This window comes from Phalacrocorax aristotelis, chromosome 6 (genome assembly GCF_949628215.1).
Source record: "Phalacrocorax aristotelis chromosome 6, bGulAri2.1, whole genome shotgun sequence".
NCBI lineage: Eukaryota > Metazoa > Chordata > Aves > Suliformes > Phalacrocoracidae > Phalacrocorax > Phalacrocorax aristotelis.
The window spans coordinates 31,127,851-31,140,422 of NC_134281.1; the positions used below are offsets into that span (position 1 = coordinate 31,127,851).

Below are 12,572 nucleotides of genomic sequence, written 5' to 3' on the forward strand. Positions count from 1 at the left end.
ATTTTTATTTGTTTGTTTGTTCTTTTTTGGTTTTTTTTTTTTTTTTTTTTTTGTTTGGGGTGGTTGTTCCCTCCACCCCAGTTATTCTAAGTGGGTTTCAGAAATCCTACAACTGCAGTGCTTTTTGGCCCCCCAAAAAGTAGTTCTGGAGTTTATACTCCAAAAATCAATGGATTTGGTTACCACCCAGTTGTCTCTAACCCAGCACCTCCCTTACACATGGCAGAACAAGCAAACCATAACTGCATCCGAGACACATGCAAACATATCTAATAGCCTTCGCAGCTGGAATGTAATGCTGGATATGGGTCATGGCAAGAACAGTCACAAAATGACAGGGCAAAGGTTGTTTCGTGCCCCAAACTTTAAAAAAGGATCTATCAGTCTTCTGTGGGGCAAGTGCACAAGAGAAACTTTACACATAAACCTGGCTTTGTCACTGCTAGACTAAATCACTGCTGTGCAGCCAGTATGAGACTGTACCTTTCATCTGTTTGAGAAATGGAAGCTATGCTGGATGCTGCAGCTCATTAGTTAGGGGGGCAAAGCGTTCCAGGACAACATTACTGGTGCTTTTCAAATACCCACTGGGTGCCCATTAGTTGTTAGATAGAAAGTAGGATATTTGTGATGAGAGAACCCAGGCTTTAGAGGTCAGAACCAAGGTCACTATCACACACCAGATATGTACCCCAGCTGCAGTCCACTGAAGTGCCTGATTAAAGAGCAGAAAAGCAGGTAGCTAGATATTCCTCAAGGAATCCTGCAGCTTGGGAATAGCTTCTCTTAGATCTGAAGACATATTTTAACAGTCTCAAGAAACATGCTAACAAATTTATTTCCCAAGAGCTATAAGAAGCATTTAAGGAAATAGGTCTGAAAAATGCTGTTATCTACCAAGTTACAATTTGCGTAGCTATCAGCTGAAGGGAAGTGCCTGCAGTTGTCAGTTCTATTTATATTTTGATAATTCATCAGCATGTGTGTAAATTGGAAGTGAAGAAATCTAAAAGGCTTTTGGGCAGTGTTTGGGAGCTTGCACTGACTGCTCGAGACAAGCAAGAAGAGAAGCAGACCTGCAAACTGATTCCCAAGAAGCTTTAAGGGAATGCTATTTTGAGAGGTGGCAGTCTGATGCATTCCTGAAACATCAGTTTCCTATTCCAAGATCAAAACACCAGAATGATTAGAGGAAAGGACCAAGGAGGAAACTAAGAACTCAATAAGGACAGAAGGATTGAGCTGATGGGTTTACAAATACTTGGAGAATAACTCTTATAAAAAAATCTCAAAGATCACCATTATTAAGGAATTAAGAGAATTATATCAGAAGGTAGCAGATTGGTTGTTTTGACATGTAGCAGGAGCTGATTCTGCTCCTACCCAGTCTCTGCATTACGGCGCTCTTGTGCACCCCCCCCAGTACTTCTCCATTTTAAGAGTGGCATGCTGCTAAGATTTAAACAGCCTATGCAAATAGCCAGAACACTGCAATGTACAGAAGTGGTAAGTTATGAGCAATATGCTGGCTGTTGATTTCTAGGCATTATTCTAAAATACTACCAACACAAAGAAATTGAAAGATATGATTATGTAAGAGCTAAGTTTCAAAGCCCCCTCTTACCAACCTGCAGCTTGCATACATCAACTAAATGAACAAATTAAAGAAAGAATATCATCTGTTCGTTTTCCCATTACTGACTCAAATGCCATAAATTTAACACAGCAGCCCCACAGCAAGGCAGGCAGCTTGATGCAAATGAAAAATTGCCAGAGTCAGAACACTGTCTGGGCACCTCACCTCTACTCGTTTAATATCTTCTTCCAGAACACTTAGCTCCTTCTGGATCTGCTCCAATTGCTGTGGATAAGAGAATGGGAGAAGTCTAAATCAATCTGCACTGCACCACCACCAAGATAAATTATGATCTTTTTAGAGAGAAATCTGAACTATCTTAACTGGCATGCTACACGATTCAAAAGTCACTACGCAGGAAGTTTGTATGCATAGATTAATATAAGTGTGCACACAAACCACATTCAAGTCAAAGTTATGGGAAACAGTACAAAACATGAGTATGAGGTACTTTGATATCAACCACAGAGACTCACATTGAATAATATGCTCCTCTAACATCTTCCATGCAAGGTATAACTAGCTTACAAACACTGAACATAATGAGAAAAAATACCACAAGGAATACCATGATCATTCCACCCTTCAACAAAACACAAAATGCTTTCCTAAAAGGGATTAAGAGTATTGCTCTTGCTTGCAGTTAACCTGCCAATTGCCAATTTAAACTTAATGATAAAATTTTTCAGATTGGCAAAAACACACCTACTGTGATCACAGACAGATTTGCTCCTGGCACCAAGCAAGCACCACATGGCATTTCTTTCAAAGGTGTGATACTTACCTTGGATTACACCATAAACTCCAGTCACTCTGATGGCTATCCCTGAAAGGGTCAGAAGAGGACTTTCTCTCTCACTAGCCAACATCCCCTTTCTCTTCTTTGTGTGACATGTAATGTTTTTCAGGTTTTTGCAGTTATTTTTCAGTCAGTCAGTGACCTGGCTTCACTCATCTCTAGTAACTGTGAAGCCAGACTTGGTGACTGTTTATCCCTAAGAACAAACATCTCCTTACCAGCCTCAACTCCCACCCTCATTCAGCAGACACGTCCCATCCAAACACTCACACAGCCTATAACCAGCCTTGCAAGACTTCAACACATACAGTACTCTAGGTGAGAGCTCTGAGTCTGGACCTAAACAGACAAAATTCAACTCCAATGCAAGTCTGATTCACTAAGATACACACATCTAATGAATAAATTGAGAACTGGAAGTCCACTTGACCCTCCTCAACTCACAATAAAAGTCTATGGACAACTAGCACTGTGGCATTCAACCAGAAGCTGTTACCAAGTTGGCAAGTCCACTGAAAGCTTAAGCACAACACATTCTCTAAAGGCCAGACAAAATTTTGCATTTTGAATTTTTAAGGAGATAACAAATTACCCAAATCCAAATTTCCTAGTATTGCAAGACATATTACACTTAATATGACATATTCCCAAGAACATTTGGCAAGCTACTCCGAAAGACTGATTCACTCAAGTGCTTAAGCTTGATTCTTTAAGTGGCAGAAACTTTTGCTTAAACAAAACACACCCACCACTTAAACCTCCACTATTGATCAGCATTCCAAATATCTCTGCTCTGCATTACATAATCCACCATTTTAATTTACCTTTTTGACATTAAAAAAAGCTCTGTCCCTGAAGACAGGAAAGGAAAGGACTGCGGTGTCCACACCTACTTCTAACATGGCTGCTTCTTCCTTGGAATGAGATGACATTGTATTTATATACCAATCTCTCTACTCTGAAGGTTTCACTTTATATTTAATTTGAGTCACATACAGCACAACTTTAATGGCTTAAAACTAGACTGCCTCAGATAATTTACAAACCACTACACCATAACAGATCATTCCATTTTCACTTGTGAAACCTACAGCACCACCTGCTATTCTTGCTATAGCTCCAAGATGAGCGGCAGAGTTAAGTGACACTAGCACAGCACAGGTTCTGCCTGTACTCAGCTCTAGCAGACAAATACCATTAGTCCCCCACTTTCATAAATCCCATTTTAAAAGAAGCTATAAAAACATAGAGAAGTTCCAAAGTTACAACAAGGAAGTCAGCTATTGTAGAATGTACTGGCTCACCGCCAGACTGGACAACTGAAAAAACTGATAGCTGTTGCCATCACATAAACAGGAGACCTTTTTATAGGAACAAGAGCAGAGACTTCTTTTTATTGGCCTGCTTTTATTAACTACTACACAGAGTTAAAAGTACAAGATCCAGAACTTCATTTACTAATTCTTCCCTCTAGTTACATTAAAGCAAGCAATTTGAACCTACCACAAACTTATACAATAGTAACAAGTCTAAAAACTAGGTAAATGTGTTTCATGCTTATTTTAGGAAGAGTCTTCTCATACTGTCAGCATCAAATGACTTACTAATGCCCACATTGAGACTTTTCTTTTTGGTAGTTTATGGTTTAGGTTTAATCTATCAAAGACCTTAAATCAGTCTACATTCATTCCAATTAAATTCTGAAAAATGAGACTACTGATTTATAATTGCCAGACATTGAGGGACATTTAAGGAAAGCTAAATGAATTATAGTCCTTGCAGTATATCCAGATTTATGGGCCCTTAATTTGATTTCCACTATGTTGGGCACAGAAAGCAAGCCAAGGCCTGTCCCAATGATAGGCAGAATCACGCCTGTCAAGCTTCAGATTAAGTCAGCAAAAACACTTAGAATGAAACATATGCTAAAGTAGAAGCACATACTACAAACTCTCTTCTCAGACACAGATGCCTACCCAGAACTGAAAGGGCCAACATTGACAAAGAGAAGGTTTCAATTCAGCAATTAAACCTCGTCATTTTAACTCCACCAAATGAACAAGTAGGTATAACGTTCTAGTCCCAAGTTACACAAATACATATGTACAAAACAAAAAACTTACCTCAAAACAGCCTGTGTTTCTTACACCTTGTGGAAAAAGGGATTTCAGAACATGTAAGTCAAGAACTAATGGACTGCAAAGACCTTCTCTTATATCAAGGAGCTGCATGTCAGTTAAGAAAAACAAGCCAACAGCACAACATAGAGCTAGTCTCACCTAACTGAAACTCACAGCAAAACTTCAAGGACAAACAAGCTTGCACAGTGAACAAGCTGCACACTGCTCTAGTGTGAGTAGGCAACTGACTCCCATCCCACAACTAGCAGTTGTAAATTAACTTCCAGTAAAGGCAGGTGAACAGGCTCCTTTGAAATTTAGTCTTTTCAGAGGTGGCTAAAGAATTCAAGACACGATCACTGGCAACCTTCTTATTCGAACATACAGACTAGCAGCAATAGGTCAAAACAATATTTGAAAACAATGCCCAAGAAGAAAAACTTATGCTCAGCAGTTACCAGAGAAGGTACCAGAGTAAGAAACACAGGTTCTCACATCATTCTTTTTAGGCAATCTTTCAGATCCAAACCTCTCTCACATCCACCAGGTAGTCTCCTCCAAAACCCTCTGGTCTGAGTCTGACACTGTCTAGACATACATACAAAGAGTTCTCCAAAGACAACTCTCATCCCTGGAATATGCGGATGAAAGGAAAACCCCTAGCTGGAATTGCCCAGAGATAGAGACACCCCACCATGCTACTGAACTACCATGTAAGATTCTTGGGTGGAAATATCAATTTGAACTTCAACAACACTAAACATCAGGTGGTCATAGTGAGAGTCTGATTTTAGTTGACTATCTTCTAACAAGCATAGCTAGGCACAGTGCTGAGTTTTCATCCTTAGTCTTCCTTTTTTTTCCAGGACTGAGGGCCCCTCAAGAGGCAGTCGCTTTGTCCTTCATACAGCACAGACAGCAAGCAGTCTTGACTAGGTCTCCTGGCAGCACCAGTTTTAAATGTTTACTAAAAAGCTCAGCAGAGCCTCCCAGTGCCAGCAGCAGCCTAAAAAGAAATAGCCTAGAAAAACACATTAGGGAAAGAGTCAGACCTGTGACCAACTGTCTTTCCAATTCTAGAAAAAGCTTCAGAACATCAGACGTTATTTCTACCAAAATACTGTGGAATCACTAACTCAATTCCCACCAAGCAGCTTAAACAGAGCATATGGATTCATGCTGTTGAAAGCTCACAAGCCTTGTTATATTCAAACACTGTCAAGGCTCCAAACCAAAGCCTTCATGAATTCATCACAATCTTTACCACAGATCAAGACAAAAAAAGACAGGCTATTACCAGAGGAAGCATCTTTCTTCCCCACAAACACACATAGCCACTACACCAACAAGGACAGGGTTAAAACTAGCATCTGTCCAGCTAAGGAGGATAAATCAGGTAGTCTTTGTAGATAATCCATCTATTCTATCCCGTAACTTCACCCAACATGATCTCTTCCTACTTCTTCCATCAACTAGTGCTCTAACAAACTTGAGCGTACACTTAAGTATCAACAGATGAACCTTTCCTAAACATACACAGTGAAATAAGTTTTTTTCCCCCCCATAAAACTCAATACTTCAACAACAAATAAGGTCAATTTCTCTCTCTAAAAAACAGTTGGAAGTCTTGTCTGTCTCAGGATTTTCCTTCCTATATTGCTTCTGATACAGAGCCTGTTATACAGGGCAACTATGGCAAGGAAGTTATCTTCAGAGTTTACAGAGATTTAGCCTTTTAAATTACTTGCAAGTCTCACTTATTTTGACATCAAATCCCATTTACTAATACTTCACTGTTATGGAATCTTTGCACAAGTGGAAAAAGATGGAAGGCTTCTTTTGGGGTGAAGAACACCACCTGAGCCTCCACAAGTAACTTTCATTGGTGAAACATGACATCCAAGCCTTTTAGACCCATGGGCAGTCTGCCTATAACAGACTTATCTGCAGGAAATATTTCTTCTCTCTGATCAATAGTTCCTCCAAATCGGGAAAGAACTAACACAGGCTTAGGGACAAGACCCTGGTTGAGTTGTTTAGCACACACAATTCCTGAGGGTAGGAGGAAGGAGATGCCTGGCTGATCAAAAATACATCTCATATCTTGAACTTCCCCCCCTCATTTAAATCCTTCAGTTTGGGTTGCAGGAGTAATTGCTTGGAGGCTTACTGACGGGGTCTGATATAAAAGTGTCACAAGAGAAAGATATCTGGGGAAGTAACAAAGCTGTCTAAACATTTAGATTAATTGCCTTAGAGTTTAATACATCACTGTACATGCTACTTAGCTCCTAGTACTAGGTCGCCCCCTCTTTTTCTTTGGAAAGTCCTCTCCTTCCTGCAGTGGAGAGTCAGCTATTGTACAGTGATGTTTATATGACAGTCTCTAGCTTGCTGCTCATATACTAGCTGTATCCCTGGCTTATCACTGCAGTCAGAGCTCACGTCGCTCGTTGAGTAGCTTAGAAATGCAAATAGATTTAAAATACCAGTTATTTAAGTGCAGTGGATAGGAAAGAGATTACTGTAGCTATAAATTCATCTCAGAACTCCTGAAATGTAGTCAAGACTATATGACAATGTAAGAGCATGACTGATTTCTAGTTCTGTCACCTCCTCTTGCTTACTCATTAGTTCATCCATGTGTGCATGCGCAGAACAATAAAACTTGACAGGTGAAGTGATTAACACAAGGTAATGACATCCCTGGAGAATTCACGCTTATAATTCCCTGCACTTATCCCACAATAACTAATAACTCCTCTTATTTTTAGTATTTAACACACTCACAATATGGAGTAAGTAAAGACAGCTGGATAGATACACGCATTTGAGACTGAAAAGAATTATGATGATTCTGAAATGCTGAGCAGGCAGTCAGTGATGCAAACATGAGACATTTCAGGATTACTGCTCTGTCCTAGGATGTTTACCATCTGAAAATAGCCCCTGGGCATTAGCAGACACGAAAGAGGTCTCATTTGTTAGACATGAGAATTAATGTGACATTATTAGAAAGAAAAAGCCTACAAAACATAAAAATGAAGTGACAGCTGCCGAGAGAAACATGAATGCATCTAGGGAATATCGCCTGTATGTTGTAGAATGATTTGTGATACTAATCATTAAGCTCAGTATTCTCCTTCAGTAAGCAATGGTGCTACTTTACAGCAACAGCAAACACTCTCCCATCAGGTAGCTGAGCCAACAATGTTTTAGGACAAGTTATATAGTATATATTGTGGTATCTAACTTCACCTGGTAACATTCAAATCCTGTCAAGGCAATTAGTAAGACCCCTTTTTAAAGTGATGAATATAAAACAGGAGAATTTTTTGTATTACTGGTATTATCAACACTCTTGCAAAGTGTTCAAGATGCAGAGCATGTGATCATGTAAAAGTAAACAAAGTGAAACTTGCAAAAGTATTTATGCAACACAGCTAAGCTAACGGCATTAAAACTCTGGCATGAAAATATGCATTTTAAAGAGTCACAGGTTATTGCATTTGGTTTCCCTTGAAAATAGGAATTAAAAAAACCCAAGTACTTCATTATTAAACTTGACCTTCCAGATTCCTTGGGTCCTTGATTTCAAAAGAAGAGACTGCTGGATCAAAAAAAAAAATTGAGAGTGTGCATTCAATTAACTGTGCACACATATGGAAAGGTACACAGCCGTGATAAGTTTGCATTAGAGACAGCCAACTATTGTGGATGATCGATACGTTTCTCCCCTCCGAAACTATTGTTTTGTTGAAAGAATATTTAAGCTTTAGACATTTGTTTTCAATTTTTTTTAAATTAAGAAATTTTTTTCTAGTACTATTGCCAAGGATTTGGGGTTTTTGCCACATTGCCATAGGTCAAAAAGAAAGGAAAATATATAAATTTAAAAGAAAAGGACTTGCAAATACCTTCATGCAAAAAACATGCAGTAAATTTCACTTGAAAGATCAATGTTTCTGAAAGTTATGAACATGTCAGAACAGGGTTTCTAATAGAAACTTCTGCAGGTGCTGAACCTCACATTTATCTTCTCGAAAAATGATGAAAGTGCAAGAGGCATTTGTCAAAATACTTGACTACAGCAATATTCTGAATTCTTAAGTACAAGCCTATAAAGATAGAGTTTTGTTCTAGATATAAACCCCCTCCAACAAGCTCAGAAGTCACCATTTCATGAAGGCAGGAGAAAAACCCACAAAACTTATGAGTCAAGTAAGCATGGAGGATTACAGGTAGATAACTATATGCTCTGAACGTGTTAGGAAATATTATACAGCTATGCCAACTCTAAGGCAATATTCATATTAGCTAACAAAGCACACACTCTCTATGTAAGAGCTTGCAGTATGTAATAAGTAAAGCCTGTTAATAAAATCATGCAATAAATATTCAGAGAGGCATATTAGGAAACAAAGTTACCAAGCAATTTTACATTCCTTTAAACATTTAAGCCAAAAATTCTAATCAGGCACTCAGCCACACACAAAAGCAGCTTTTAAGAACTTTATATTGCAGCTATGGCTTACTGAGTGAAATTGTAATTACTCTGCACTCATCTTTAATAGAACCAGGTTTGAATTATGAAAGGAAAAAAGGTTCTGTTCCTCCCCATAATAAAGCCTGCTCCTATGATTCATGGCTATGTGCAATACATGTCATAGAAGTGTTCCAGGGTTCACAAGTGTTCTGTGAGTTCTGTTCTTATTTCTTAAACAGCACCTATTACTGCATCAAAAGAAACTACAGTAAACTTTGAAGCTCTGATAACCTTCCTCTGCTTTACTGCATTATTAATGTCACCACTTAAATCACACTTTTCAGCTTCCAAACTAGCATCTCAGGCTTTCTGCAGCCTGGATACATCTTCACCACCAGCATAACCCATGCCCTTTCCCAAACAGTAGCTCCTCTATTATCCACACAGGAAACTCCCTCCAGAAAGGAGTACTTGTCACAAACTCCACTAGCTACAGGGAGGACTTTGATGCCTCCTTTCTAGTAAGTCCCAACAGGCTTAATTTACTCTATGAGTATACTTTGATTCCCAAAGACATATTTTGATATCTTTCTAAAACTATCTTACTGACTGGGCTCTATTTTCCATGCTTCCCCCAACTGGTTCTCATCTTTCTTATCAAGTGAAAAGAAAGATTGCTAACAGCAAGTATGACAAGTTCTCATTTCCCTCTGTGGTGGGTTGACCCTGGTTGTATGCCAGGTGCCCGCCAAAGCCGCTCTATCACTCTCCCTCCTCAGCTGGACAGAAGAGAAGATATAACAAAAGGCTCATGGGTCAAGATTAGGACAGGGAGAGATCATTCACCAATCACCATCATGGGCAAAACAGACTCAACTTGGGGAAATTAGTTTAATGTCTTACCAGAGTAGGATAATGAGAAAAAAACCCAAATCTTAAACACACCTTCCCCCCACCCCTCCCTTCTCACCAGGCTTAACTTCACTCCCAATTTCTCTACCACCTCCCCACCAGTGGCACAGATGGATGAGGAATAGAGGTTGCAGTCAGTTCATCACATGCTGTTTCTGCCACTCCTTCCTTCTCAGCAGGAAGACTCATCACACCCTTCCCCTGCTCCAGCATGGGATCCCTCCCACAGGAGACAGTCCTCCAAAATTCTCCAACGCGGGTCCTCTCACAGGCTGAAGCTCTTCATGAACTGCTCCATCATGGGTCCCTTCTATAGGCTGCAGTCCTTCAGGAACAGACTGCTCCAGCATGGGTACCCCATGGGGTCACAAGTACTGCCAGCAAACCTGCTCCAGCATGGGCTCCTCCCCCCACAGGTCCACAGGTTCTGCCAGGTGCCTGCTCCAGCACAGGCTTCTCACATGGTCACAGCCTCCTTCGGGCATCCACCTGATCTGGCCCAGGGTCCTCCACGGGCTGCAGATGGATATCTGCACCACTGTTAACCTCCATGGACTTCAGGGGGAAAGCCTGCCTCACCCTAGACTTCACCATAGACTTCACCTGCCTTCACCATAGACTGCAGGGGAATCTGTGTTCCAGCACCTGGAGTACCTCCTCCCCTTCCTCCTTCTTCATTGACCTTGGTGTCTGCAGGGTTGTTTCTCTCATATGTTCCCACTCCCCTATTCAGCTACAGTTCTGCAGTTTTGTTTGGGTTTTTTTTTGTTTTGTTTCCCTTCTTAACTATGCTATCCCAGAGGCACTACCACCACTGCTGATGGGCTTGGCCTTGGCCAGCAGCGGGTCTATCTTGGAGTCAGCTGGCACTGGCTCTGTCAGACATGGGGGAAACATCTAGCAGCTTCTCACATAAGCCACTCTTGTAGCCCCCCTGCTACCAAGACCTTGCCACACAAGCCCAGTATACCCTCAAAAAAAATGGCAAGGCCAGACACTAACCACTATGGCAAGGACAGAACAGGCAGGCCCACACAAGTCTTGAGATGTGACAGCCTGCATTTCATGTTTGAATATAAAGAGGGGTAAGAAATAACGTCAGAGGAAGACTTGGCAGAGGGAACTCATAAGCAGGGACAGAGAGGATCTGAAAGAAGTTGTGTGTCCCAACAGGCTTCAGGATGTTCCCAAGGCCATATTCAGACAATCTGCAGCCAAAATTAAGTTTCTTTAGCCTTTAAAATAAGAAAGGCTTTCTTTGCATGTTATTACTAAAGCCAAGGGCAGATGCAATGGAAAAGGTTTCCCAGGTGCTGAAAACCACAGCCAGCAGTGGAACACTGCGCTATGGTATGTTAAAAAAGAGAAGCTGTGCAGTTTCCTTTCCCTTCATCCTTCCCACTCAACACATGCAAACTAAAGTAGGTATCAACAGCACCTCCTTCTGTGAGAGTTGTTCTGACTCAGTTTCAACCTGAGAAGGACTAAGCAAAGTCATCGCTGACTTTGTGGTACTGCCCCAAACACCCTGCACTTGAATCACCACAGGATTACTCGAGGAAGAGCACCCCAGCTAAGCTGTGTATGAGCCTCCTGAAGCACCTACTTCTCAATTCACCTGCTAGACAAAGGCAGAGTTACTGGAAACTTCCCCAATATATTACTGGTCCCTCAACCTGCACCAAATCCTCATGAAAGCTGCTTAATAAGTGCCAGTGGACAATGACCAGAGGCTGCATTAGTTCTGCAGTGAAGATGAGTCAAGTTCCTGAAATTCTCTGCATCATACTAAATATTATGAATTGAAAGTAGGTATTCTGAAGATTTAAGAGGTGTTTGTAGACTAAGTCACCTTAAGATAACTTCTACTGGCATTTAAAAAATGAAAGCTAAAAGGTACCTCAATGTTTTTGAGCAATGCTTGTGCCTTTGCTGTTTAAGCAGAAGATAACAGTAATACATATTTTGCCACTTTTTCCAACCCTGAAGGGTCAAACAACTAGTATGCTTCATACTAAACAGAACTGGAAGTAGAACCATGCCATTTTGTTTTCACTGATGTGTCTAGTACACTAGAGAATACCTTGGCTCTCACATTTTCCTTTGACATTCAGGTATCCTAATAAATAGTATTTTCACTACTTCTCATGGGATACTATGCCTAGCCTAGCAGGTCTCATACTCTATAAATGCAACTTGATCTTGGACTCAGTTTTCCCCTTTGGTTACCTCCTTTCCATTACCCTTGTTGATTCTGGTCAGAAGGCTATGGATATCTGTTGGTGGACAGACTCTGAACAACTACTTTGGGATGACTCCATAACCAACGCTTCTTACACACATTGCCTTTATGTGGTTCAAGTTTTACTTTAGTCACACTGTTCGGTCTTGTGTTCTTCATATCCTTCATCAAAAACCATGACCTCCAAGAAAGCTTGTCCTTTTGCTGTTTTGAAGATTATTTTTCTAGGTTTCTGGGGTATTTCTGGCAGTAGGATTTTGCATTGGCATTGCATGACATTATAAATGATAAGTCCCAAACCATGAAAGACCATGTATTTAATTATGGAACCTTCTCTCCTTCCTTGACACAAATAAGGAAAGTGCGCAGAATATTTG

At 40.5% G+C, this 12,572-nt stretch overlaps 1 protein-coding gene across 9 annotated transcripts in view; it reads right to left on the bottom strand.

Annotated features, from left to right (window-relative positions):
• Nucleotides 1-12,572, bottom strand: part of COP1 (COP1 E3 ubiquitin ligase) — a 131,033-nt gene that overhangs the window by 102,343 nt on the left and 16,118 nt on the right. For 5 of the 9 annotated variants that reach the window (XM_075096840.1, XM_075096839.1, XM_075096838.1 and 2 more), the window contains exon 7: nt 1,802-1,861. The exons of the other annotated variants lie outside the window; for them this stretch is intronic. In XM_075096840.1, coding sequence (XP_074952941.1) covers nt 1,802-1,861 — 60 coding nt within the window. The remainder of the gene's footprint in view (nt 1-1,801; nt 1,862-12,572) is intronic. 9 annotated transcript variants of the gene reach the window in all.